Source organism: Scyliorhinus canicula, chromosome 18 (assembly GCF_902713615.1).
Source record: "Scyliorhinus canicula chromosome 18, sScyCan1.1, whole genome shotgun sequence".
Taxonomy (NCBI): Eukaryota; Metazoa; Chordata; class Chondrichthyes; order Carcharhiniformes; family Scyliorhinidae; genus Scyliorhinus; species Scyliorhinus canicula.
In genome coordinates this window covers 59,863,728-59,891,564 of record NC_052163.1, presented here as the reverse complement: position 1 = coordinate 59,891,564, position 27,837 = coordinate 59,863,728, and the positions used below count along the sequence as shown (strand labels likewise).

Genomic DNA, 27,837 nt, shown 5'->3' with positions numbered 1-27,837 from the left:
AACCCACGTATAGACTGATCCATCATGAAGAATGCCATCCTTTATTACAAGAGGAATTGAACTTCAAGGGAGAATGTTATGCTTCAGTTATAGAGGGCATTGGTGAGACTGCATCTCAAACACTTGTGTAATTTTGGTCTCCTTATTAAAGAAAGGACGTAAATGCATTGGAGGCGGTTCACTAGACTGAAACCTGGAATGAGCGTGCTGCCTTACAATGGAAGGCTGGACAAGCTGGGTTCTTATTAAGGGGATCAGGGGTTATGGGGAGAAGGCAGGAGAATGGGGATGAGAAAATATCAGCCATGATTGAATGGCGGAGCAGATTCGATGGGCCAAGTGGCCTAATTCTGCCCCTATGTCTTATGGTTTCCCCTGGAGTTTCGAATAGCGAGGGGTGACTTTATTGAAGCATACAAGATCCTGAATGGCATTGAAAAGGTAGATATGGAAATTATGCTCCCTGTTGTGGGTGTGTCCCGCACTGTTGCAAAATTAGGGGTTCACTCTTATAAAACAGACATGAGGATATATTCTGAGGGTTGAAAGAATTTGCCTCAGAACATGATGGAAGTGGGGTCACTAAATATTTTTACAGCAGCAGTAGATGAGAATGTGGAACTCAAACAGATCAGCTATGATCTTATGAATGGTGGAGAAAGGCTGATGGGCCGAATGGTCAACTTCTGCTCGTGTTTGCATGACTCTGGACAAATGAAGTCTCATGACATCAGGTCTGACATGGGCAAAGAAACCTCCTGCTGAGTGACACGCAGCTCGTAGAACATACAGTGCAGAAGGAGGCCATGCAGCCCATCAAGTCTGCACCAACCCACTTAAGCCCTAACTTCCACCCTATCCCCATAACCCAATAACCCCTCCTAACCTTTTTGGTCACTAAGGGCAATTTATCATGGCCAATCCACCTGCACATCTGGACTGCAGTCATCAACAAGTGTCTCGTTATCACCACCACAGACCTAGTTGTAAAGGGCTGCTAGTCTGGGTTGCAGCAAGTGGTAAGGGATGTAAGAGGGAAAACCATACTTGACCTCATCCTCACCAAACTACTTGCTGCAGACGCAACTATCCATGATAGTATTGGTAGGAGTGACCACTGCACAGTCCTTGTGGAGACAAAGTAAGACACAGGAGCAGAAGCAGGCCATTCGGCCCATCATATCTGCTCCGCCATTCACTGAGATCTTGACTGATCTGATAATCCTCAACTACACTTTCTCCCGCCTTATCCCTGTGACCCTAGATTCCCTTACGGATTAAAAATCTGTCTAATCCCAGCCTTGAACATACTGAAGGATCCAGCCTCCGCAGCAGGTGGTAAAGAATTCCATAGATTCACAACCCTCACTCCTCCTCATCTCGGTATTAAATGGGCAATCCCTTACTGAGATTATGCCATCTGGTCCTAAACTCTCACACAAGGGGAAACAATCTCTCAGCACCTACCCTGTCATGCCCTCCCGAGAATCACACATGTCTCAATACGGTTGCCTCTCATTTTTCTAAATCCAACTGAGTGCAGGCCCAACCTACTCAACATCTGCTCATAAGAAAATCCCTCCATAACCAGGACCAATCTTGGTGAACAATCTCTGGACTGCCTTCAATGCCAGTACTTTCTTTCCTTAGATAAGGGGACTAAATTGGGAATGGTGATTGGTATGGATCTAAACATACCTATACCATAAACATACCATAGGGGCTGGTTTAGCTCACTGGGCTAAATCGCTGGCTTTTAAAGCAGACCAAGCAGGCCAGCAGCACGGTTCGATTCCCGTAACAGCCTCCCCGGACAGGCGCCGGAATGTGGCGACTCGGGACTGTTCACAGTAACTTCATTGAAGCCTACTCGTGACAATAAGCGATTTTCATTTTCAAACAGGAAGAGGAACCTTGGCAGTACGTTCAACTTGATCGCCTGCACTCTCCCCGCCAGAAAGTGGGCGTGAGCTCCGTTGCCTGTACCGCTCCCAAGTGCTCAGGTATAGAACATAGAACAGTACAGCACAGAACAGGCCCTTCGGCCCTCGATGTTGTGCCGAGCAATGATCACCCCACTTAAACCCACGTAACCCGTATACCCATAACCCAACAATCCCCCCATTAACCTTACACTACGGGCAATTTAGCATGGCCAATCCACCTAACCCGCACATCTTTGGACTGTGGGAGGAAACCGGAGCACCCGGAGGAAACCCACGCACACACGGGGAGGACGTGCAGACTCCACACAGACAGTGACCCAGCCGGGAATCGAACCTGGGACCCTGGAGCTGTGAAGCATTGATGCTAACCACCATGCTACCGTGAGGCCCACTTTAATGTGTTTTGGAGTCTGGGTTGCTCCTCTTCTTCCCCACTCTCTTGTTGCGGGGTGGCCCCAAACAGACAAGTTTGTACACTTGGGCGCAAGTTCTCCACGAGGAAGGGGACGCAACTGTGTTCCCCTCCAGGAGCTCCTCCACAGCAACCGCTCTCTACCCCCGCTGGAAGCCGAATCAATAATTGGCAGCTCTGCTTTCAACTGCTTAGGCCCCAAGGTTTGGCATTTTTCACTAAATTTCCTTGCCTTTCTAGCTTCCTCCTCCTAAGACACTTCTTAAAGCCTACCTCTTTATTCTAATTTTAGGATCATCAGTGGAGCCAACTTTTCGAGCCAACTTTTCAACCCAACATGCCCATGTCGATGAGCTATCCAATTAGTCACATCTCCCCTGTTCTTCCCCAGTAGCCCTGCAAATATTTTCTTTTCAACTATATGTTCAATTCTCTTATTGAATCTGCTCCTATCATACTTTCAGGCCAAGTCATAACGCGGAATAAAATAATTGCTCCTCATCTGTCCTGGCTTTTTTAACAATTATCTTAAATTGGTGTCCTTTAGTTACTGACCGTCCTGCTGGTGGGAACAATCTCCATATCTACCCTTTCAGAATTCCTTATAATTTTGGATCCCTCTATTAATTCTTACACTTTTTCTGCTCCAAAGAGAACAATACTTGCTCCCCTGGTAATTAATTAATTAATATCCATCATCCCTAATAACATTCTGTTCAGTATCTTCTGCACCCTCTCCAAGGCCTTAGTATCATTTTTCCTGGTCTTTCATGTTCCATTTTCATGTGTTCAATTTCCCCCTGCAAAGTACATCAAGATATTTTTCTCCTTGTAAAATGCAAGTTGCTGTACTGTTGTTAATCTTATTCTCAATTTAAATTATGTCCAGTATGTTACCAGTGAATTAATCTCTTTCCACCTCACAAGGCATAACTGCAACATGTAATGCCTTCCTTTCCCTCCAAAATGACTGTTTCAGAAAAAAATCCACAGTGATCAAAATTAATATTCTACAGTATTCAAAAAAAAATGTGCTAAAGTGACCGACGAGTAGCAATTTGTTTTGTGTTATCTGGGAATTTGGCAGGCATACTGGTGTGAACTTTAATGTTACGTAAGAGTGTGTGCAAAAAGTCACTATTGGAAGCCATAAGAAAACAAAAAGGAACATGCTACTGTATTATTTTTTTAAATGCTGAACAACCTGTCAAGAAAAACAGTGTCTGTTCAGTTGATATTACCCATCTTTTCGTCTGATTACAGTACTTGTGTCAACTGTGAGAATAGCTCAAAATGAACAGAACATCACAACATGCAGCAGATTCCTTCTACATTCCAGTCACTTTTGATCAGTTGTCAAATTGATTATTTGCTCATCTTGAAATTCAGCTATTTCAGTACAGGCAGTGCGCAACTTTACGAAGTACGGCACAATTGACACCCCATTTTGATCTTGCGTCAGTTTTGACTTGCCATGCCAGCACATTCATACATGTGTACTGACATTCTGCACCGCCTATCTCACAGGTCGAACCGTCTTTACTAGGTGGAAAACAAGTATTTTACTATCAACTTTCTTGGCACAACCACTGCAATTTTAATGCTCATGTTAATACGCTTATATTTAATATCTGCTCAGACGCACAGATTGCTCAGGTTAACAGGCAATCAACAGTGATTCATGGTTTCATTGCATCTCCTGTGCCAACTGAGGAACTTGAGCTGACGTGTGCAGACATCAGTGACTTGACAGGGCAAGAGCATTTAACACCAACGGGCGTCCCACAAGTGATTTCCGGCCTTAGTTCAGGAACCTATGCCCATTTATACCATGATGTGGAGATGCCGGCGTTGGACTGGGGTGAGCACAGTAAGAAGTCTTATAACACCAGGTTAAAGTCCAACAGGTTTATTTCAAACACGAGCTTTCGGAGCGCAGCTCCTTCCTCAGGTGAATGGAGAGGTATGTTCCAGAAACATTTATATAGACAAAGTCAGACGTGCTGGACAATGCTTGGAATGAAAAAATGAAAATGAAAATCGCTTATTGTCACGAGTAGGTTTCAAATGAAGTTACTGTGAAAAGCCCCTAGTCGCCACATTCCGGCACCTGTTCGGGAAGGCTGTTACGGGAATCGAACCGTGCTGCTGGCCTGCTTGGTCTGCTTTCAAAGCCAGCGATTTAGCCCTGTGCTAAACAGCAAATGCGAGCATTTGCAGGTAATCAAATCATTACAGATCCAGGGAGAGGGATAATCACAGGTTAAAGAGGTGTGAATTGTCTCCAAGATCCCTGTTGAGGCCGCACTCATGCGTGCGGAACTTAGCTATAAGTTTTTGCTCGGCAATTCTGCGTTGTCGCGTGTCCTGAAGACCGTCTTGGAGAACACTTACCCGGAGATCAGAGGCTGAATGCCCTTGACTGCTGAAGTGTTCCCCGACTGGAAGGGAACATTCCTGCCTGGTGATTGTCGCATCAACCAATCCAAGATCAACAGGGATCTTGGATTCATGTCGCATTACATCCACCCCCCACTATCTGGCCTGGAATTGCGAAATCCTACCAAAAGGTGCTTCAGATATGAATTCAAAGCAAACATCACAAATAAATGTAAAATAAAATAAATTTACATTTATGCACATTAAAGAGCATTCCTGACGGCAGACAAGTGTTAACACCCGTGATAAATATACACAATGATCCCAAAGAAAATTAACATTGCACATGGGGAGGGGGGGGGAGAGGAGGAGGAGGAGAGAGAGAGAGAGAGAGAGAGAGAGAGAGAGAGAGAGAGAGAGAGAGAGAGAGAGAGAGAGAGAGAGAGAGAGAGAGAGAGTGCTATTTATGCTGACATTCTTTGCAGGTGCACGACATGGAGCACAATGAAGAGTTTGTTTGAAAAGCCAATAGGCTGTGTGTCAGATGTGCATTTAGCATTTAGTTGACTTTCAAGAAAAGTACTTTTGAGGCTTGGGGCTGGGTCAGACCACATTTGAAATATTGTGAGCAGTTTTGGGCCATGTATCTATGGAAGGAAGTGCTGGCCTTGGAGAGGGTCCAGAGGAAATGATCCCCGGAAATAAGGACTTGTCATACGAGGAACAGTTCAGGACTCTGGGTCTGTACTCAATGGAATTTAGAAGGAGGTGGAATCTCATTGAAACTTACAGAATACGGAGAGGCCGAGACAGAGTGAACGGGGAGAGGATGTTTCCACTAGTACGAGAAAGTTGAACCAAGGCCACAGCCTCAGACTGAAGGGATGAAACTTTAAAACAGAGATGAGGAGGAATTTCTTCAGCCAGAGGGTTGTCAATCTTGGAACCCATTGCCGCAGAAGGCTGTCGATTCCAAGTCATTGAGTGTCTTTAAGACAGAGATAGATAGGTTCTTGATTAATAAGGGGATCAGAGTTATGGGGAGTTGGAAGGAGAATGGGGATGAGAAACATATCAGTCACGATTGAATGCAGAGCAGACTCGATAGGCGGAATGGCCGAATTCTACTCCTGTGTCTTCTGGTCTGAACTTTATTGGGAAAGAGAATATTTTGGGATACTACTCAAGATCAAGGTTTGAGTACTTGTTGGTAAAATCAATCCCTACATCTTAATTTAAACACACAACTGATCATCCAGCAGGAAAGAACAACCACTATATATATATTTTTTTTAATTCTCAAGGTAGACCAAAAAAAATCTTACTTTTCTGTATTCTTTCACAGGATTATAGTTCCGAGCAACAATGAAGGAACAGCAATATATTAACTCAGAAAGGTGGCGTAGCTTGATGGGGAACTTGACATGTCGTGCTATTCCCAGGCACATACTGCCCTTTTTCTTCTAGGGGTGGAGGTCACAGGTTTAAGAAGTGCTGCGTAAGAAGCCTTGGTGGTGGCAGTGGATGTTGAAGATGTCATATGGGGTACCAATCAATCGGCTTGGACAGTGTTGAGTTTGTTGAGGCCTGCTGGAGCTGCATTCATCCAGGAAAGTGGAGAGTATTCCAGCACGCTCCTGACTTGTGCCTTATAGGTGGTGGACAGACTTTGGGAGCCAGGTAGTGAGTTAAGCTCTGCAGAATTCCCAGCCTCTGACCTGCTCTTGTAGCCACAGTAATTTAAATCATAGATTATCATAGAATTTATAGGAAGGACGTGGAAGTTTTGGAACGGGTGCAGAGGAGATTTACCAGGATGTTGCCTGGTATGGAGGGAAAATCTTATGAGGAAAGGCTGATGGACTTGAGGTTGTTTTTGTTAGAGAGAAGAAGGTTAAGAGGTGACTTAATAGAGGCATACAAAATGATCAGAGGGTTAGATAGGGTGGACAGCGAGAGCCTTCTCCCGCGGATGGAGGTGGCTAGCACAAGGGGACATAGCCTTAAATTGAGGGGTAATAGATATAGGACAGAGGTCAGAGGTGGGTTTTTTACGCAAAGAGTGGTGAGGCCGTGGAATGCCCTACCTGCAACAGTAGTGAACTCGCCAACATTGAGGGCATTTAAAAGTTTATTGGATAAGCATATGGATGATAAGGGCATAGTGTAGGTTAGATGGCCTTTAGTTTTTTTTTCCATGTCGGTGCAACATCGAGGGCCGAAGGGCCTGTACTGCGCTGTATCGTTCTATGTTCTATGTTCTAATTTACAGTGCAGAAGGAGGCCATTCGGCCCATTGAGTCTGCACCAGCTCTTGGAAAGAGCACCCTACCCAAGGTCAACACCTCCCCCTATCCCCATAACCCAGTAACCCCACCCAACACTAAGGGCTTATATGGCTGAGCCAATTCAGTTTTTGGTCAATTGTAACCCCAGAATGTTGATAGTGGGGAATTCAGCAATGGTAATGCCATTTACATAGAATTTACAGTGCAGAAGGAGGCCATTCGGCCCATCGAGTCTGCACTGGCTCCTGGAAAGAGTACCTTACCCAAGGTTAACACCTCCACCCTATCCCCATAACTCAGTAACCCCACCCAACACTAAGGGCAACTTTGGACACTAAGGGCAACTTTGGACACTAAGGGCAACTTTGGACACTAAGGGCAACTTTGGACACTAAGGGCAACTTTGGACACTAAAGGCAACTTTGGACACTAAAGGCAACTTTGGACACTAAGGGCAATTTATCATGGCCAATCCACCTAACCTGCACATCTTTGGACTGTGGGAGGAAACCGGAGCACCCGGAGGAAACCCACGCACACACGGGGAGGATGTGCAGACTCCACACAGACAGTGACCCAAGCCGGAATCGAACCTGGGAAGCGATTGTGCTATCCACAATGCTACCGTGCTGCCCTGCCCATTGAACGTCATGTGGAAATGGTTAGCTTATCCCTTATTCGAAATGGTCAAATGTCTGACACTTCGTGGCAAAAATGTTACTTGCCACTTATCAGTCCAAGCCTGAATGTTGTCTGGGTCTTGCTGCAGAAAGCCAGAAACTGCTTCACTTTCTTCACTCAAGAATCAACTGCCAACAATCTGTGCTGTCAACTGCTTTCAGTTTAGAAGCAATGGTTCAAGGAGCCACAGCCAAGCAAAGAAATATTCAAAACTCCATAAAGACTAAAGGGCATCCAGGAAAGGCAAGCCAGATTTAATTTGAATTTCCAACATATTTTTGGGGTATGTGGAAATTGTCCCCCACATAGTTCAGAAATCCAACTCAGGGTTTTATCCTCAGGAAAAACATATCAACCATTTTTGCTATTCATTCCAACAGCCTCATTAAGTGTCCACTCCACAAATCATCTTAAAATCCAAAATAGGCCTGACTGTTGACTTAATTGTGAGCAGTGCTGGGCCGAGTGCATATGTGAGAGAGAGACAGAGAAGTTTACAGCATCGAAACAGGCCCTTCGGCCCAGCTTGTCCACGCCACCCAGTTCCTATCACTAAGCTAGTCCCATGCACTTGGCCCATATCCCTCTCTACCCACTTTGCCCATGCAACTGTCTAATTGCTTTTTACGCACTCAGTGAATGATGAAATAGGTGAATAGTTTAGGGAGGGTATTTCAATGTTTTAGATTTCAGCAGCTGAATGGTAGAGTGATTAAAAATCGGGGGGTGCACGAGGGGCAAGAATCTGAGCGCAAATAGCCAGTGGTTTGCAGGGCTGGATAAGCAGCAGGATGGTGGATGAATGGAATGGGCATGGGTAGGATACAAGCAAAGCTTTGGATGAGTTAAGCTTATGAAGAATGAAGATCAGAGGCCGGTCAGGACTCCATAGGAATAGTCAGGATTGGTGGTCACTGGGATATGGGTGAGGGTTTCAGCAGATGAGCAGAGGTGGGGTAGTCACAATTGGCGATTAGTGATGAAATGGATATTCGGCTGGATGCTCATATCAGATCAAATGCCATCCCAAGGTTACCAATAGACTGGGTCGGCCTCAGACCGTTGCCTGGGGGGGGGGGGGGGGGTCACTGGGGAATTAAGTTAATGGTTGGGATCAAAAAAAATGGTTTTAGCCCTCGGATGTTTTACCATGAACAAATTTACGTTCATCTGCATTGAATGCCTAACAAGCAGTTTGGCTTTTTATAAACAGTGGAGGGATCGAGAGAGATGGGGGAGAAGTAGAACCAGATGGAATCTAATAACGATTAACCTCGGTGCTGGGAAAGTCTTTAGGAAGGATAATCTGCGATAAAATTATTCTTGCACTCTTTTGGACAAGAATATAACATGTACAATTCTACAGTCCTCTGGGCCACCCTTGTAGCAAATTTGGAAAATTATGAATAATGCCACTGCAATTTCTACCCCCATTTCCCTCAGCAGGCACAGATGCATCCCATCCAGTCCTGGCGACTTAACTGCTTTAAATAGTCAGCCTTTCCAATACCATCCTAAACATTGTTATCCCATCAATATGTGAACTACCTCCTCTTTAACTGTGACTTTGACAGTATGTTCTTCATTGGGTGAATATGGTGTTGGAGAAGTGGGCAGTGCAGAGGCCGGGGTGGGATATTAGATGTGGGGCTGTTGGGAGAGCGAGGGTTTTGTGCTAAGATTGGGAAAGTAACTGAGGAGTATGTGGGGTTTAATCGTATGGGGGAGGTTTCACAGGCATTGTAATGGGAAGCCGTGAAGGTGGTCGTGAAGGCGGGAAAAGAGAGATTTTGTTTAAAGCAAAGGTGAATAAGGAGGAGAGGGTGCGGCAGCAAAGGGTAATAGATGAGATTTGGAGGTAAACAGGAGGTATGGGGAAGACAGGAATCCAGTACTCTTGGAAAAAGAGGAAGGAGTTACAGGTGAGCTTTGACCGGCTGTCCACAAGGAAGGCAGTGCGCCAACTGAGGCAGGCGAAGGGAGCAGTCTATGAGTATGGAGAGAATGCAGGGTACATGTTGGCAAGCCATCTTCGAAGGGAGGCAAGCAGGGAGGGAAATTTTTGAGGTGCGGGATAGGGCAGGGAAGTTGGTACTGGCTCCGGACCAGATTAATAGGGTGCTCAAGAAGTTTTATGAGAGGTTGTATAGGTCAGAGCCACCCGGGGAGGATAGGGAGATGCAGGAATTCCTGGATGGGTTGGAATACTCAAGGTTGGGGAAGGAGGATTGGGCCATATTTGAGGGAGAGATAGTCGAGCAGGAGATAAAGGAAGCGTTTGGGAAGTTGCAGTCGGGTAAGGTAGCAGGGCCGGATGGATTTCCAGTGGAGTACTACAAGAAATTGAGATATAAGTTGGCACCGCTGATGGTGGGGATGTTTGCGGAGGCAATAGGGAAGGGGGCATTGCCACAGACTTAGGGGCAGGCATCGAGCTCCCTGTTGCTAAGAAGGATATGGATCTGTCCTCATCACTCTTGAATGTGGACGGAAAGATGTTGGCGAAGGTGTCGGTGGGCAGGTTGGAAGGGTGCCTCCCAAAGGTGGGAGGGGAAGATCAGACAGGGTTTGTGTAGGGGAGGCAGTTCTATTCAAACATTAGGAGAGTATTGCACATAGTTGTGCCGATGGCAGAGGGAAGGGAGACAGAGATCGTAGTGGCGTTGGACGCTGAGAAGGCGTTTGACTGGGTACAGTGGGGGTATTTGATGGTGGTTTTGGAGCTGTTTGGGATTGGGCCGCAATTTGTGCAGTGGGTAAGACTGCTGTACAGGTAGCCAAGGACGAGTGTCCGCACGAACAACATGAATTTGGGGTATTTTGCTCTGCACTGGGGGACCAGGCAAGGATGCCCTATTGTTGCCACTTGCGATTGATCATTTGGTCATCGCATTGAAGAGTTCAGAGGTATGGAGGGGGATAGCGCGGGAGGGGTGGAGCACAGAGTTTCTTTGTATGCAGACGACTTGCTATTGTATGTGCCGTAACAGAGCGTTGATGGGTGGCTTATGGGAGCTGCTTCGGGTGTTTAGGTCTTTTTCGGGGTATAAGCTAAATTTCGACAAAAGTGAATATCTTGTGGTGTCCTGACCGGGGGTAGGGGACTGCCATTCCATAGGGTGGTGACCCACTTTAGATATCTGGGGGTGCAGGTGGCGTGAGTTTTGGGGTGGTCTTCCTTTGTCACTGGCAGGTCAGGTACAGGCAATTAAGATAAATTAGTTGCCGCGGTTTTTGTTTATTTTTCAGTTCCTGCAGATCTTCCTGCCAAAGGCATTCTTTACGGAAGTTGAACAGATGATTACCACATTTATGTGGGGGTGTGGGCAGCAGGATTAGGACGGTGCTGTTGCAGAGAGAACGGGTTGGGGTCTCCCGAACTTACTGTATTATTATTGGACGGTGAATGCGGAGAAGGTGAAGAGTTGGATCAGAGAGAAGGGGGGGGGGGGGGGGGGGGGGGGGGGGGGGGGAGAGAAAGAGAGAGAGAGAGAGAGAAAAGAACTCCCAGTGGGTTAAAATGGAAGAGAGTTTGTACAGTGGGTCAGGGTTGAAGGCGTTGGCAACAGCGACGCTCCCAATGGCCCCGGGGAAATATACGGCGAGTCCGGTGGTAGTGGTGACGTTGAAGATCTGGAGACAGTTGCGCCAGCACTTTGGGATGTGGGCGGGTTAGAGGGAAATGCCGATTTGGGGACTCATAGGTTTGAGCCAGGGAAGTGGGATGTGAGTTTTGGAAGGTGAGAAGAGAGGGGAGTTAGGGCATTAAAAGGATTTGTTTTTGGGGGGCCAGGTTGCAGGATTGAAGAAGGTGAGGGCGAAATATGGGTTGGGGCAGGGGGAGATGTTTAGGTATATTCAGGTCCAGGATTTCGCCACGAAAAAAGATACAGAGATTTCCAATAGCGTCAGCCCCCACACTGTTGGAAGAGGTACTGACGACAGGGGGAATAGAGAAGGGGGTGGTGTCGCCGATTTATGGGGTGAATCTGGGACAGGATAAGATATCGCTGGAGGAGATTAAGACAAAGTGGGAGATAGAGTTGGGGGGAGAGCATGGAGGAGGATTGTGGTGTGAGGTGTTCTGGAGGGTGAATGCTTTAAAGTTGTGCGCGAGGTTGGGGCTATTACAACTGAAGGTTGTATATAGGATGAGCAAGGATTAGTGGGAAGCCAAAGGATTGGGAATCATTTGAAAGCGAGCAGAGGATAACTAAAAAAAAAAGCAATAAGGGGAGAGAAGATGAAATACGAGTGCAAATTAGCTAGTAATATAAAGAAGGTGGAAAGAGTTTTTTTTCCAATATATACAAGGTAAGAGAGAGGCAAAAATAGTCATCGGACCACTGGAAAACATGGCTGGAGAAGTAAGAATAGGACACAAAGAAATGGCAGACGAACTAAATAGTTACTTTGCATCAGTCTTCATGGTGGAAGACACCAGTGGGATGCCAGTGTTCCAGGAGAATCATGGGGCAGAGGTGAGTGCAGTGGCCATCACTATGGAGAAGGTTCTGGGGAAAATGAAAGGTCTGAAGGTGGATAAGTCACCTGGACCAGATGGACTACACCCCACGGTCCTAAAAGAGATAGCTGAGGAAATTGTGGAGGCATTGGTGGTGATCTTTCAGGAATCACTGCAGGCAGGAAGGGTCCCAGAGGACTGAAAAGTGGCTAATGTAACACCACTATTTAAGAAGGTGGGGGGCAGAAGGCAGGAAATTATAGGCTGGTTATCCTGACTTCAGTCATTGGTAAGATTTTAGAGTCTGTTATTAAAGATGAGATTGCGAAGTACTTGGAAGTGCATGGTAAAATAGGACTGAGTTAGCACGGCTTTGTCAAAGGGAGGTCATGTCTGTCAAATCTGTTAAGAGTTCTTTGAGGCGGTAACAAGGAAGTTAGACAAAGGAGAACCAGTGGACATGATTTATTTAGACTTCCAGAAGGTCTTTGACAAGGTATCGCATAGGAAACTGTTAGATAAGTTAAGAGCCCATGGTGTCAAGGGTAAGATCCTGGCATTGTACTGGCCTTGGAAAGGGTCCAGAGGAGGTTCACAAGAATGATCCGGAGAATGAAGAGCTCGTCTATGAGGAAAGGTTGAGGGCTCTGGGTCTGTACTCGTTGGAGTTTAGAAGGAGGAGGGTGGATCTTATTGAAACTTACAGGATACCACGAGGCCTGGATTGGGTGGACGTGGAGAGGACGTTTCCACTTGTAGGGAAAAACTAGAAGCAGAGGACACAATCTCAGGCTAAAGGGGTGATCCTTTAAGGCATAGATGAGGGGGAATTTCTTCAGCCAGAGGGTGGTCAATCTGTGGAACTATTTGCCGCAGAAGATTGTGGAGGCCAAAATCACTGAGTTCCTTTAAAACAGAGATAGATAGGTTCTTGATTAATAAGGGGATCAGGGGTTATGGAGAGAAGGCAGGAGAATGAGGATGAGAAAATATCAGCCATTGAATGGTGGAGCAGACTCGATGGGCCGAGTGGCCTAATTCTACTCCTATGTCTTATGGTCTTAGGGGTAGAGGATATTTGTGAATGCTGTGGGAGGGGGGCCCACAAATCATGTTCTTATGTTTTGGTCCTGTCCAAAACTTGATGGGTATCCGGGGGGGGGGGGGGGGGTGTCTTCAGGGTATTCTCAAAAGGTGACGTATGTGAGACTCGCACCAGATCCCCTTGAAGCCATATTTGGGATCGGCCGACGTTGGAAGCAGGTGCAGAGGCTTCCGCCTCGATCGCCCAAAGACGGGTCCTGCTAGGGTGGAGGTCAGCTTCTCCACCCTGTGCCCTGGTGTGTGTGTTTGGGGGGGGGGGGGGGGGGGGGGGGTCTGCTGGAGTTCTTAACACTCGAGAAGGTGAAGTACGAGTTGAGGGGAAGGATGGAAGGGTTCTACAATTCATGGGCTTTGTTTATTATGCATTTTCAAAAATTAGATGGCATTGAACATTTGGGGGTGGGAGTGTTGGAGTGTCCAGGTTGTTGGTGATTACGTATGGGGAATATGTATGGGGTAATGAGGGATTCCTGATTCTTTTTCTTTAGTGTTTGTATTTAAAATAGAGGGTTTTTGGGGGGGTGGGTGGGATGAAGGGATTGCTGGCCAGATGATTGCCATTGTATTTGTGCCTGCGTGTGAAAATTTGATCAAAATCTGAAAGTAGAGAATAAAAATATATATTTTTTTAAAAAAAGAAATTCATGTTTAACGCTAAGCCAAGCCTCATCTTTTCAAAATTTGCTCATCTGTCCCCAGAGTGAAAAAAAATTGAAATATAGCTACTCACACAAAAAGGTTGGACAAGCCTGATGTAAAGCATCAATGTTCTTTTAGGATCAACAGATTAGAATAAGATAAAGTACTCGTTATTTGGCAATTGTTTTATGAAAACATTAGTTAAGTAAACTTTGTAGTTTTCACACAAAAAAACTCTCCTAGAAATAGGTTTTTCTGAACATACCGAATCGGTAACTTAACTATTGAAATTTCAAAATTTTCTAACTTAGGGAAATTAATATAAAATTAGTTTTATGCTTGTTCATGGCCTTAGTGCCCAAACATATAACAGTTTCCTATTTCAAGCTCTCCCGTGTCAGAATCAGCATAGAGACAGTGATAGGATGTATTATTTGGCTTACGGAGTATGTTTTGCTATTTTCTTACATCTCAATTCCCTATCTTTTTGCCACACTCCTCGAGATATGTATTTTTGTACTTTAATGCATGGGCTCGCTAAAATAATCCACCTTTTATTTTGAATGATCTGCCTAAGCCACAAGCTCAGAACCATGTCTACTACTGTGCCAATTTTCCACTGGTGTTGCTGGTTAGAGTCCAGAATTTTTCAGGGCCCCACATGGTTGCAGAGGCAGAACCTTAAAGCAAAGACCCTCCAAATTAGACCTCCATTTGTCGTCTGATCTCGCATTGAGCAGCTAATAAACAATTGGCAGGTGGGGTTGTCAATCCCTCAGCTTTCAGAGGTGGGCCTTTACGCAGGAACCAAAGCTGTTCATAGTAGTCAAGGTACAGTTTACCTAGTGCTTGTAGTTTTAGCAGGCGCTCATATTTTTATACTCGAAATAAAGGCCAACATTCCATTTCACTTCCCAATTGCATGCTTAACTTGCATGCTAGCTTTTTGCGATTTATGCACAAAGACCCCCAAATCCTTCTGTGCTACAGTTTTTCTCCACATAATTAAAGTCCAGTATTCCAGATACAAGCCCCCCTCACTGTTTTCTTAGACTCCTTTTATGATTATAGCATTTAAGTTCTAATGCCTCTCGCCCTTCCTTCCAAAATGCACTATCTTACTTATCTATATTCCTGAGGTCCGCAATCCTCCTCATTGTTTATTGCAATTCTAAGTTACATGACATCACAAACTTTGATATTATGGTTATTAACACACATGAATAAGAGCAATTACCCTAATACCAATGCATTTGCCTCCAGTTTGAAAAACAATTGTTCATCTTCAGAAGAGGATCTAACCACCGCCTCTTGACATTCAATGGCATTACTATCGCTGAATCCCCCACAATCAATATCCTGGGGATTATCATTGATCAGAAACTGAACTGGACTAGCCATATTAGTACTGTGGCTACAAGGGCAGGTAAAAGATTAGGACTCCGACGGTGAGTAACTCACCTCCTGACCCCCCCCCCCCCCCCCCCCCCCCCCCCTCCCCCCCCCAAAAAGCCTGCCACCATTTACAAGGCACAAGTCAGGAGCGTAATGCAATATTCTCCACTTGCCTGGATAAGTGAGTGCAGCTCCAACAACACTCAAGAATCTCGACACCATCCAGGAGAAAGCTTGATCTCCCTTTAACAAACATTTAAACCCTCCACCACTGACGAACAGTGGCTGCCATGTGTACCATCTATAAGAGGCACTGCAGTAACTCACAAAGGTTCCTTAGACAGCACCTTCCAAACACTCAACCCACCATCTAGAAGGCCAGGAGCAACAAATACCTGGAACCCCACCACCTCTCCACATCACCCACCACCCTGACTCAAAAATATATCGCCGTTCCTTCACTACCGCTGGGGCAACGTCCTGGAACTGCCTCCCTAACAGCACAGGGGGTGTACCTACACATCAAGGACTGCAGCAGTTCAAGGCGGCAACTTACCACTACCTTCTGAAGGGCAAATAGGGATGGGCAATAAATTCTGGCCTAACCAGCGACGCCCAAATCCCGTAAATGACTAAAAAATTTTAAACCACTGCTTTGTGTCTGTAAACCAATTTTGTATGGATGCTACCAATATCCTTTCAATCTCATAGGCTTCAAAGTCAAGAAACAACAACAGCAGTACCCTCAAACCCTCTGTAGGATAAATTACAGTGTTGACTGTCATTTATTAAGCCACGTTTACTCCTCGTGTGGAAATATATTTTGTCCCCGATTATTGTCCCTGTAAGTTTTCCCAATAGTAGGCTGACTGGCCTGTAGGTAATAGACTTATCCCTCTCCCACTTTTAAACAAAAAGAGTATAATATTTATAACATTCCAGTCCTCTGGAACCACATATCCAAGCAGGATTAAACAATTATAGTTAAATCATTTATTTCCATGTTTACTTCGCCCTGTAAATTGGGGTGCATCCCATCCAGAGAGGAATGACTTTTAAATCAATCTTTAAAATAACTGTTCTTTTATATGTTTTGGTCATTTCCAATTTTTCTACTCCCCTCCTTTACTGTAACACTAGCAGCATTGTCTAACAAAATAAGGTATTCGCTTAGTGTCTCATCCATGGCTGGTCCCCTCTGCCTCCACAAGATCTACCTGCTCCCTAATCTGGCCCTCCCTTCCATTGACTATCCTTTTATTGCTTATGCTTAGAAAATACTTGATTTCCTTCTGTTATCCAGTAATCTTTCCTCACACGCTTTTTCTGCTCCTCCTCCCTTTCAACTCTGCACTTGTATTCTGCTCAATCCATTTTAGGAATCTGACTTTTATCATAAACCTCCTTCCCTCATTTAAAATAATTCCAATTAAGGAACAATTTAGTGTGGCCAATCCACCTACCCTGCACATATTTGGGTTGTGGGGATGAGCCCCAACAGACACAGAGAGAATGTGAAAACTCCACTCAGACAGTGACGCAGGGTCAGAAACGAATCCAGTTCCTTAGCGCCGTCAGGCAGCAGTGCTAACCACTGGCCCAGTGTGCCGCTCTATAAACCTCCTTCTCCATTTTTTAAAAATTTGGAGTACCCAATTATTTTTTTTCCAAATAAGAGCAATTTAGCGTGGCCGATCCACCTAACCTGCACATCTTTGGATTGTGGGGGTGACATGGGGAGAATGTGCAAATCCACATGGACAGTGACCCAGGGCCGGGATTCGTATCTGGATCCTCAGCGCCGTATTCCCATGTTGCTAACCACTGCGCCACATGCCCCCCATCTCCGTTTTAATCCCAAGATGTAAAGTGTTTAAGTGAATGGTTCTCTTTTGCCGAGACCTAATATCCACTGGGATCTAGGCCAAAGCTTGATAAATAAATTTTGCATGAAACCCAGTTGCCCAAGAACAGGAGAATTTAATCTGATCATCTGAGCTGGATTGGAATTTAGCCACAATGGTGAAGGTTGGTTAATCCACTGTGCTACCCATGCTCCCTGTATAGAACAAATAACTGAACTTAAAACTATACAACGGATTCAAACTCAAAGAAGAACTCTGTGACATCATTGAATAATTCAGTCTTTCTGGTAAATATCTAGGACAGTCAGGGTAAGAAAAAAGACACATAGAAAAGACACATGTAGGATAAGCACAAGGTAGGAGTGGTTGATCTATATCCAAGAAAGGAAATTTAGAGTCCAGTTATCATTTAAAAGGGACATGTCAAGGCCAAAAGAAAGAAGAGAACAATTTCAAATTTCAAACTTGCATTCAGTTTATTTTTTAAAATTCTGCTAATCAATGGGCAGCACGGTAGATAGCACAATTGCTTCACAGCTCCAGGGTCCCAGGTTCAATTCCCGGCTTGGGTCACTGTCTGTGCGGAGTCTGCACGTTCTCCCCGTGTGTGCGAGGGTTTCCTCTGGGTGCTCCAGTTTCCTCCCACAGTCCAAAGATGTGCGGGTTAGGTGGATTGGCCATGCTAAATTGCCCATAGTGTCCAAAATTGCCCTCAGTGTTGGGTGGGGTTACTGGCTTATGGGGATAGGGTGGAGGTGTTGACCTTGGGCTGAATGGCCTCCTTCTGCACTGTAAATTCTATAATAATAAGAATGGAAAATGCTGAAAATATTCAGCAAGTCTGGAAGTATCTGACAAAAATTAAATTAATTAACCTGAAACATCAACCTAATTTCTGTTTCCACAGATGCTGCCAAACTCTGCTGAACTTTCCTTAAATTTCATTATTTATATTTAAAATTCAGGCATCTGCCGTATTTCACTTGTCTACACAAAAGACCATTTTATTTCAAGTGTTTTGCAACTTGCACTAACAAAGATTCAAGATTACACCAATTGCAGGATCTTTCTTCCAGAATAGTTTATTTTCAAGGTATTGTTTTTAAAGCTGCAAAAAACGGTCTCCAGTCACTCATAGACACTTAATAGTCAAAGTGACAAATCAGTATTAACGTAGATGAAATGCAAAAAAGTTTCTGGACACAAGTTAAGACTGCGATACAATTTGCTAATCTATTTCAAGCCGGCATAAAGAACACAAGGAAAAAAAACTTAGTTGATATTGAAACTTGTAAATCTGTAATGCACAACGTATTTTGTTGCCTGACATAGTAATGGAGCGATTCTCCAGCCACATTTTGCTCTCAAACTGAGCGCAATGCGGCCGAATAATGTCAGCGAGCCTCCCGGGATCCTCTGAAGTCCCGCGAGACGTAACCGGAACACTGAATGATGCTCATGGAAGTAGGTCATAACCTACTTACAACCTACCTGCGCAGGATACACTGGCCTCCTTCGATTCTCGGGCCTCCCCAGAGAGGCTGCAGCCAGACGCCAATCAGTGCTGGTCCACACAAACGTGGACAAGTTGGAATGGCACCGAGGGTTCTCCCGGACTACTGGAGACCCCAGGGTGGTCAGGGTAAGTGCAGAGTGACTCCCTGACCCCCCCCCCCCCCCCCCCCCCTTGGAATGTGGACACCTTTACTCTGGCACGGCCAAACCAGGAGCACTGCCTGGGTGCCAGTGCCATGCCCAAGAAATTAGGGTTGAGGGGGGAGTGCAGGGCAGGTAGGTAAATAGAGGCCTCTAGGAGAGTGGAGGGGTGATGGATGGGGATTTTGGGGGGGGTGGGGGAGGGGCTGAGAAGCAAGCACCCCCGGGGACTCTATAATGGGGTGTCCTCACTTGGGGGTGTGAGGTATTGTCCACGTGTGTGGGGAGTGCCATTGTCCATGGGTGGGGGCCCACAAGTGCATTAGGAGAACAGGGCACCCTTTCAAAAAAATGGTGGCACAATCTCAGAGTTCAGCTCCCCAGTGCAAAAAGAAATTCTAGTGCGGGCTAAACCGCAAGAAACTCGCCAGGGCCCACAAAAGTGACTACGTGCAATTGATTAGCGGTGGGGAACTCGCCGGAAACGCCCTGAAAAAACCACCACAAACTAACTTAGAAATGTTTTGGGAGAATTGCGCCCATTCTTGCTCTCTTTCTCAAGTGAAACCACTAAAACAGGTGGTTAATTTCCTTGCTGGTTAGTGACATATTCAAGTCACTCCCAACTTGGTGCTCCTGCTGTTTGCGAGACCTTACATCATTCTTTCTGTATAATAAAACATATCCAAACATGCTCTGAAAATGACACGCTAGAGCTGGTCAAACTGGTCAAACAAAATCCCAAAATGCTCTTTGCAACATATTTGATGTGCACATTTCTGTCCTAATAAAACACTCTCGACTGTTTCTTCATTTCTGCAACTTGCCAGATTAATTGATAGTTGTATCGTTAAAAATCAATGAAAAGTTATGTCTTGAAATGAAAAACTAGCCCAAGACAAAGCATTCCTTATTGTCCATACTAGCCATTACAAGGCGCACATCTGCTTCAATAAGAGATAGATCTGAAGTAATCTAATTACAGATCGACAATGCATGATGAATAAGGTCAAGGTATATTGGGTAAATTAGAAATTTAGTCAAGAAAAAGATAAATATAACATTGCAGTATTAAAATTCCTGTTAATTTCATTTGACAAGGAGTCATTTTCAAATTGGCAGCTTTTGAATTTGGAGTTGAGTTCTACTTCAATCGCAAAACTAAAACATATCAGTAAAATTTATTTATTGCAGCGATCATTTTAAAACCCCACAGTAAAATCCATGGAATAAGAATGCAGTTTCTCAACGACTGGCTACCTGAACAGAGTAGTGCTCTATCTTTGTGAGGTGGTTAACTAGAGGAGCACAGCAGTTTAAACTTGTTGGAGAGGGAGAGGAAAGAATAGAGGACAACTTGGAAAGGAAAGTCCGGTTTTATGTATATAAAATATGCAGATAAAGGGTTGACATTAGTACAGCAGTGCTGGGTAGTAAAGGATAAACAAGGATAAACAAAAGGATACTAGGAAAGGAGCAGTGGTTAGCACTGCTACCTCACAGCACCAGGCACCCGGGTTTGATTCTGGCCTGGGTGACTGTGGAGTTGGCAACCCCCTCACAATATCTGCATGGGTTTCCTCTGGGTGCTCCAGTTTATTTCCACAGTCCAAAGATGTGAAGGTTATGTGGATTGACCATGACCACCGTATCGGGTTACAATGATAAGGGAGTGTGCCTAGGTGGAGTGCTCTTTCGGAGGGTCAGTGCAGACTCAATAGGTCGAATGGCCTCCTTCTGCACTGTAGGAGACTATGGAAAATCAGTCAAACAAATAGAATCCAAACCTTAAAAATGTATATGCATTAATGCACACGATGCAAGTAACTAAATTAGGGAACTGAAAGTTAATTATTACAATAGAAAAGCAACCACAGATCTGCAGTAACTGATTACAGGGTTACAGCCAAGTCAAGATTGGAAATGAAGTATTCTTGCTGGAGACTAACAAACATACAAGAGAGACCAGGAAAGAGGAAAGGGAGGTTAGACAATTGTAGTAATTAGAGAAACAACTGCACCAGAGAGGTGAGAATTTAACTCGAAAGAGGTTCAAACAAAATCCTTTTGAATTGTGTGAAGCAACAGTAAGAGAATAGTCACAATAAATACAAATTACAGATCCAACAGTGCAAAGGGAATGAATGCATGTTTGAACAAGAGTTATAATTAAAAGAGGTTTTCTTTAACCCAAAATGGACTTGGAAACAATTGCGCTGAAAGAGGAATCTCTTTTTTCTGGCATTATGATTCCAACAGTTTACTCAATCATTCTGTTGCTATCTCAACAAGGAACAAAGCACTTTCTGATCTGGTTCTAGGTAACAAAGTAGAACAGGTAGGTGTCCTAAATATAATGAAGTTCAGTGTAAGAATAGAACAGGAAACTGCAGAGGTCAAGAACAAGAGTAATGACCAAACAAAAAAAGACATATCACTTAGATAAAAATTGAATTTGTCCAGATTAAATGGAAGGCAAATTTGGCAAATAAGAGTTATACATCAATAATGACGAGCTAAAATCAAGTACATTCCAATAAGGTTGCAGTTTCATGAATAGGAAAATTAGATAAAAGTTGAAACATGAAACCTAGGACAAATATATGAAAGCTCAAAAAATCGGAAGGTTATGAAGGATAAAGTTAGAATGAGTTAAAAAAAAAAATAATATAAAAGGTTTCTCACAGAAAGCAAATAGTCATGGTTGGGGTTGCACCACTAAAGAGGAGGCAAACTTGATGTGCAGTATAAGGAAATGTAAGTCATGCTAAACAAGAATTTTGTCCAACTTTTTAACGTGAGAGGAGAGGAGAAAATATTGGGATCATATAACTATCAATGGTTGTTGTAAAACAGCTAGTGAAGGTTATTATTTAAAGAAAAATGATAAAATGAAACAGTGTCCCCAACTCAAGATGGCTGTTAATACCGGTTTGTGCATGTGCACCTGTCTGTGCATGCGCACAAAACAATTGTTTTATTTGCAGGAGAGATAATGCCAGAAAAAACCTAAGTTGCAACCTTCCACGCAGTGGTTCCATCAGCAATAGAAACAAAGCAGTGGCATTTTGCAATAAGCATTTTTGCAGATTTTTGATCAGCACGAGTCAGCTCTCCAGTTGCCTGATATAATTTTTTGAAAGGCAATGTGGCATTTAAGTAGCCAGTTGATTTCTCACTTTTTTTTTTAAAGCAAAACACAACTAAGAATAAAAAACCGAGATTAAAAGTTCAATAACAAAAGGGAAAAAGAGTAAAATACAGAAACAATACCCTATAATGACTGAATGAACTCTACTACACATTGCACTACGTAAAAATGATGGCCGCTAACCTGAGCCAATCAGCATGCAACTGCGCATGCACAAGGCTGGCAGCAAATGCAGCCAAAATAAAAGTTTATGGTAGGCAAAACACAGGTATGGATAATTTATATTCAAAGATCCTATAGGTTTGTAACAAAGAAATAACTTAGGATCTGACCACAATTTTCCAAACTTCTATTGGGATAATTGTGGCAGAGGGGACCATAGGCTGTTAGTCTTACATGAGCAAATAAGAGTCTATAATACAGAATTAAATTATTAAACATGGAAAAAAAAACTTGCAAGCAAGGTACTGCAATAATTGTGCAGGACTTTAATCTTCACATTGACTGGACAAATCAAATTGACAAAAGTAGCCAGGAGCAGGAGTTCAAAAAGAGTTTTTTTTTTAAAATGGAGAGTTTCTTAGAACTAAAACTTTTGGAACCTACCAGATGATCAGGAAATACGCAATGAGACAGAGTGAATTAGGATCCTCTAGGAAAGAGTAATCTTAAATGATAGAATTTCATTTCAATTTGAGGGGCAAATGTTGACCCATAACTGCTGTCTTAAACATAAATAAAGGCAATTATAAGTGTATGAAGACAGTTAGTCAAAATGAATTGGGGAGCTAGGTTAACGAGCAAGAAGGTAGAGAAGCAGGATAAAAATTTATTTCATAACTCTTTAACAAATATATATTCCATTGAGGAAGAAAGACTTCTAGCAATAATCATATCTCTGGAGTGAGGTGGTTAAGAAATAACCTGATAAAAAGATGTTCAGGATCACAAAGTGCTATGACAGAATAAATAGGAATCGATTTTCCCACTTAGAATGCAGGTATGGATAGAATACATACAGTGCAGAAGGAGGCCATTTGGTCCATCGAGTCTGCACCAACCTCCAAAATAGCTTCCCACCCAGCCACCCAGTGAGCAAGAATATAGGATTAGATAAGTGCCACAAGTGATGGAAAACTCCAAAACATATTTGAGGGTCAAATGGCCTGTTTCTGTGCTATGATTTTTCAATGGCCTGAAAAAGAAAAGTCAATCACATTTTTTCAGTTACCAGCTAACCTATAGGTGTCCTATACAAAGGTGGCATTGCATGTTATAGCCTTTAGGAACTCTGCATCACGTTTGTATATCAACCACACTCCACTCTACTGCTCTGCATTATTAATCCATCCAAAGGTTGATATTACTATCTAAGGAATATTAAATTCAAGCCACTAAAAACTTATCTTCGTTCAACCTTCACAAAACGCAAGTTAGATTAACTCGATTCTAAGGAGAAACCGTTTTCATCTCCACAGAGATGCTGCCTGACCTGCTGAGTATTTCTAGCACTCTGCTTTTATTTCAGATTTTTAACTCCATTTACCTCAGGTTCAAGTAGAATGTGCGGAACTTTGCCTTGCTGTTCATGCCAGGGCTCAATTTCATTCTCCAGATCGGATTTGTTAACAAAATCCATTTTTGTTCATTTCCATCCCTTTTTCTACTTTCCATTTTTACAACCATATTCCCCCATCATAAATGCCACCAAGCTGTATTTCACTACTACTTGCTATCCTCATGCCTCAATTCCACACAGACTCAAATATGATATATATTCTACTATTTAGCTCACCATTTCAGATATTACACAAAGGGAAGTTGTTTGAGAGGTGGTGGGGTTAACAAGGGCTGAAGAAAGATGTGAATGATAGAAGCTAAACAGTAGATGAGTGACATGGATATCAGTGTGATACTGATATCCCCAACAAAAGGGAATTAGGAATAGAAATAGTTTCCCCCGCAGAGGCAAGAGGCCTGGAGAGCCTCAGAACGACATGTCGACTGAAAACAAATGGTGGAATGATTAAAAATACCACTTTGATTCATGAAAGTGACATGGTATCACATTAAAACAAGGCCAGGAAGAACAGACAATGGGAGGAACTTGTATGTGGGTAGAAAGATTAAGGGAGTCAAAAAAAATGATTCGAACAAGGTCATTAAAAACACTATCAATGCAGCAGCAAATTGCAGCTATAAATTTAAACTTTCCATGCCTGCTGTTTGATTTAGATAAATTATTTTTTTCCTGAATTTTAGCAAAAACAGTTGATTTTAAAGGTGCACCCATAACAACTTTAGAAAACGTTCAAAGTAAATCTGTGTCACCTTCCTCATGACTTTTACGTTAAGTCCCAAGGTATACATAAAACATACACAAAGTCTCAAATTATCTTGGGCGTAAATGTTTTGTTATGGACGTATTCACCTACAGCCTTTCTTCTAGATACTAAAAGGCTATCTTTAATAAAGCGTAAAATTAATCTAAAATTCAGAATACTCTCACTCACCCATTAATTATTTCTTTGGACTCTCCACGAATGAAGAATTCACGTTCAGGGGTTATGATGCAGAGTGCATTCTTCTGACCTGTCTTGGGTTCAGCATCAATGACATCTGTGCATTGGTTCATGTTAACTGTCCCTTGTGGCAGGGTACTTGGCTGAAAGAAATGAAAAGAAAACAAACCAAACCAATCAGCACTGAACACTCGCAATGCAACTATAAAATCTGCAATAGTAATGTTTCCTGACCAAGCCATTAAACGTGGCTTAATATTTGATGAACTAACCAGTGCAAATATAATCAAGTTTTAAAATGGGCGTTTGAAAATTAATGCATTGGATAGATAATAAAATGTATACAATGCAAGCATTTACAGGTTTTTATGCTTCACACTTTTATAATAATGTCATTAAGTGGTAATTCAATTGCTTTGGAAAATAATTGTCAAATTTATTTAGCTTGCAATATTTTTTTGATAATGAAGCTCATGACAAATTAGTATACTGCTAAATTTTTTTAAACGCTTTATTTTCATGGGAAGGGCACTAAAGCATCCTTTTGGGAGAGCCTGCAGCTGCAGTTATGCAGGTGAAGAATTAAGTAGACCGAGACTTGCAAGTTGGTCCCTTTTACAATATAAATTTAGAGTACCCAATTCTCATTTTTCCCAATTGACCTACCCTGCACATATGTTTGGGTTGTGGGGGTGAGACCGACGCAGACATGGGGAGAATGTACAAACTCCACAGGGACAGTGACCCAGGTTCAAACTCCAGTGTTCAATGCTGAGATTGCAGCGTTAACCACTGTGTCACCCTGTTGACCCTGCTTTTTTTTTCAAAAAAGATATTCATGGGATGCGGGCATCGCTGGCTGAGCCAGTATTTATAGTCCATCCTAATTTGCCCTTGAACTGAGTGGCATGCTGGGCCATTTTAGAGTCAACCATACTGCTGATGATCTGGAGTCACATGTGGTCAGACCACTAAGAATGGTAGATTTCCTCCTCTAAAAGGACATTAGTGCACCACATGGGTTTTTACAATAATGCTTTCATGGTAATCATTAGTTCACATCTTGATATCCATTCACATCTGGATATTCATTCAAACAAAATTCACATGTAATTGTTGATACTTGGAAAGATTTGCCTGATTTTGTTGTGAATGCTTAAAATAGTGACTTTGTAGAAGACTTGTTAGAAACATAGTGCGATGTCTATGTATGATGTTCTTGCTGATGTTTTTGTTTTATTACTGTTCGTGTGTTTCACACTGTATGGCAAAGATAAATAAAATTATACTTTTATTTCCAGATTTATCAAATTCAAATTTCACTATTTGCCATGGTGGGATTTGAACCCTGATCCCCAGAGCATCACATAGGTCTCTGAATCATTAGTCTGGTGCGTCACCACCTCCTGAACTAGACTCAATGCCACACACAGTTCCAGGCTTCATTTTATTCACATGGAGGATGCAAGGTTTCTGCCAGTTTTGTAATTCTTTGAAAGCTGTATTGTGAACAAATGTTCTCTGCATTTGTCTTACCCACCAAGCTCTTATTGTATTATGATAGGCAGGTGGTTGCTCAGAGAGCAGTCAAAAATGTAATATGCAACCAGATCAGCATTCTTAACTTTTCCTTTCCCAATAAACGTTACAGAAAAAGACTACAAAGGTTTCAACTTTCTAGCAGTTATTCCAATATGCAATATATCCTATTTTAATCAGAGAGCATAAATCTATCAGATTTATTTTGCAAAGTTATCACAAGGCATGTTTAATAGTGGTATCAATGCATTATTGGAAAATTGCTTGTGAAAGAATACTGGCTTAATGAAGTACAATATACTTGTCAATTTATCCCCACAAATTGTTCCCGATCTATTATGATTAACGCTTCACTCGAGTGTAATATATATATATATATTAAATTCACTAATTATGAATCTACTGCTAACAGCCAATAGCATGCATCCAAAGATCTTTTAAATCATCACGCATTCAGCAACAGTGAAGATTTTTTCCTGGTTCATGCACTGCTTAAGTTTAAAACATTTATAGTAACTAAAATGCACCATATCGGTTATTCCTCTACAGGAAAGTTACATTTTAAAGTTCAATCATTTTGAAGTTAAGATATTGCCTTAAACCTGTGATTCCATTCTGCTTTGATGCACCGGGGGTGGTGGACAAGAAATGAGAAATACAAGTTAAAAACCCTTCTGGAAATGAGTAAACGTCAAATACTACTAGCTTCAAAATGTACCACCAACACAGAGCTTTAATCTTGCTCCTCTTCTTTCAGAGGGCACTTGGGCTGCTCAGATATATGAATTTCGAAGAATATAATTTCTTAACAATGCTGTACTTTGAGCAACAACACTGACAGAAAACGGTGGAACTATGACTTCCATTTTTTAAATTTATAGAACATACCAAAACAGATGTCATTTCTGTTGAATGTACTGGCTGCATTGCAGGAAGAAAAACAGCCTTCATAGGTTTGCAAAGGGAGTCAACTCTGGACCTTGAATGAAATTACAAGAACGGGCACTGGCCCCCAGGGAGTACCCCAATACATGCAATGTTTGTGGTCAAGGCACAAGATATTGGATATCGATTTTAGTGAACAGAGCTTACTCACATGACAACTTTCAATGTTTTGTAATGTAGACAAAGAACAGGTCATATGAAAATGAAAAATGAAAATCGCTTATTGTCACGAGTAGGCTTCAATGAAGTTATTGTGAAAAGCCCCTAGTCGCCACATTCCGGCACCTGTCCGGGGAGGCTGGTACGGGAATCGAACCGTGCTGTTAGCCTGCTTGGTCTGCTTTGAAAGCCAGCGATTTAGCCCAGTGAGCTAAACCAGCCCTTTATTTTATTCCAATGGATTTCAATAAAGACAGGCCTGCTCTTTTCAAACATTGAGAGATCACTACACTCTGTAGGCCAATAAAATACAACAAAATAAAACAAGTTGGATCCTTCGAACTGTGACCGGTGTGGGCTTTCATGAAACAAATTACAATTTCAAGAAAAATGAAAGCATAAGTTTTGTTTCTTGTTCCACACAATTTTAAATCAAAAGTTGACTGTGTATAATATCTGTTTTACGTGGGATGATATTAATCTTTATCTTGATCCCCAAGTATTATATTGGCACAAGGCTCGACAACAGGAGGCAAGCAATAAGCTAGATACAGGATCATGAAGACTTTACAATATTTTAATTCAGACTCAAAATTAAAACTGCAGATTACAGGAAGTATATTGTTTGGTTTTCTCAAAAGCAATAACACTGCTCTAAATATAGATCATTCAACAACTGTGAGGGGGGCTT

The 27,837-nt window shown here is 42.9% G+C and overlaps 1 protein-coding gene across 2 annotated transcripts in view; it reads right to left on the bottom strand.

The window, feature by feature from the left end:
- Positions 1-27,837, bottom strand: part of LOC119952869 (myosin phosphatase Rho interacting protein) — a 626,433-nt gene that overhangs the window by 397,885 nt on the left and 200,711 nt on the right. For both annotated transcript variants that reach the window (XM_038776448.1, XM_038776447.1), the window contains exon 4: positions 24,495-24,646. In XM_038776448.1, the coding sequence (XP_038632376.1) occupies positions 24,495-24,646 (152 nt within the window). The remainder of the gene's footprint in view (positions 1-24,494; positions 24,647-27,837) is intronic.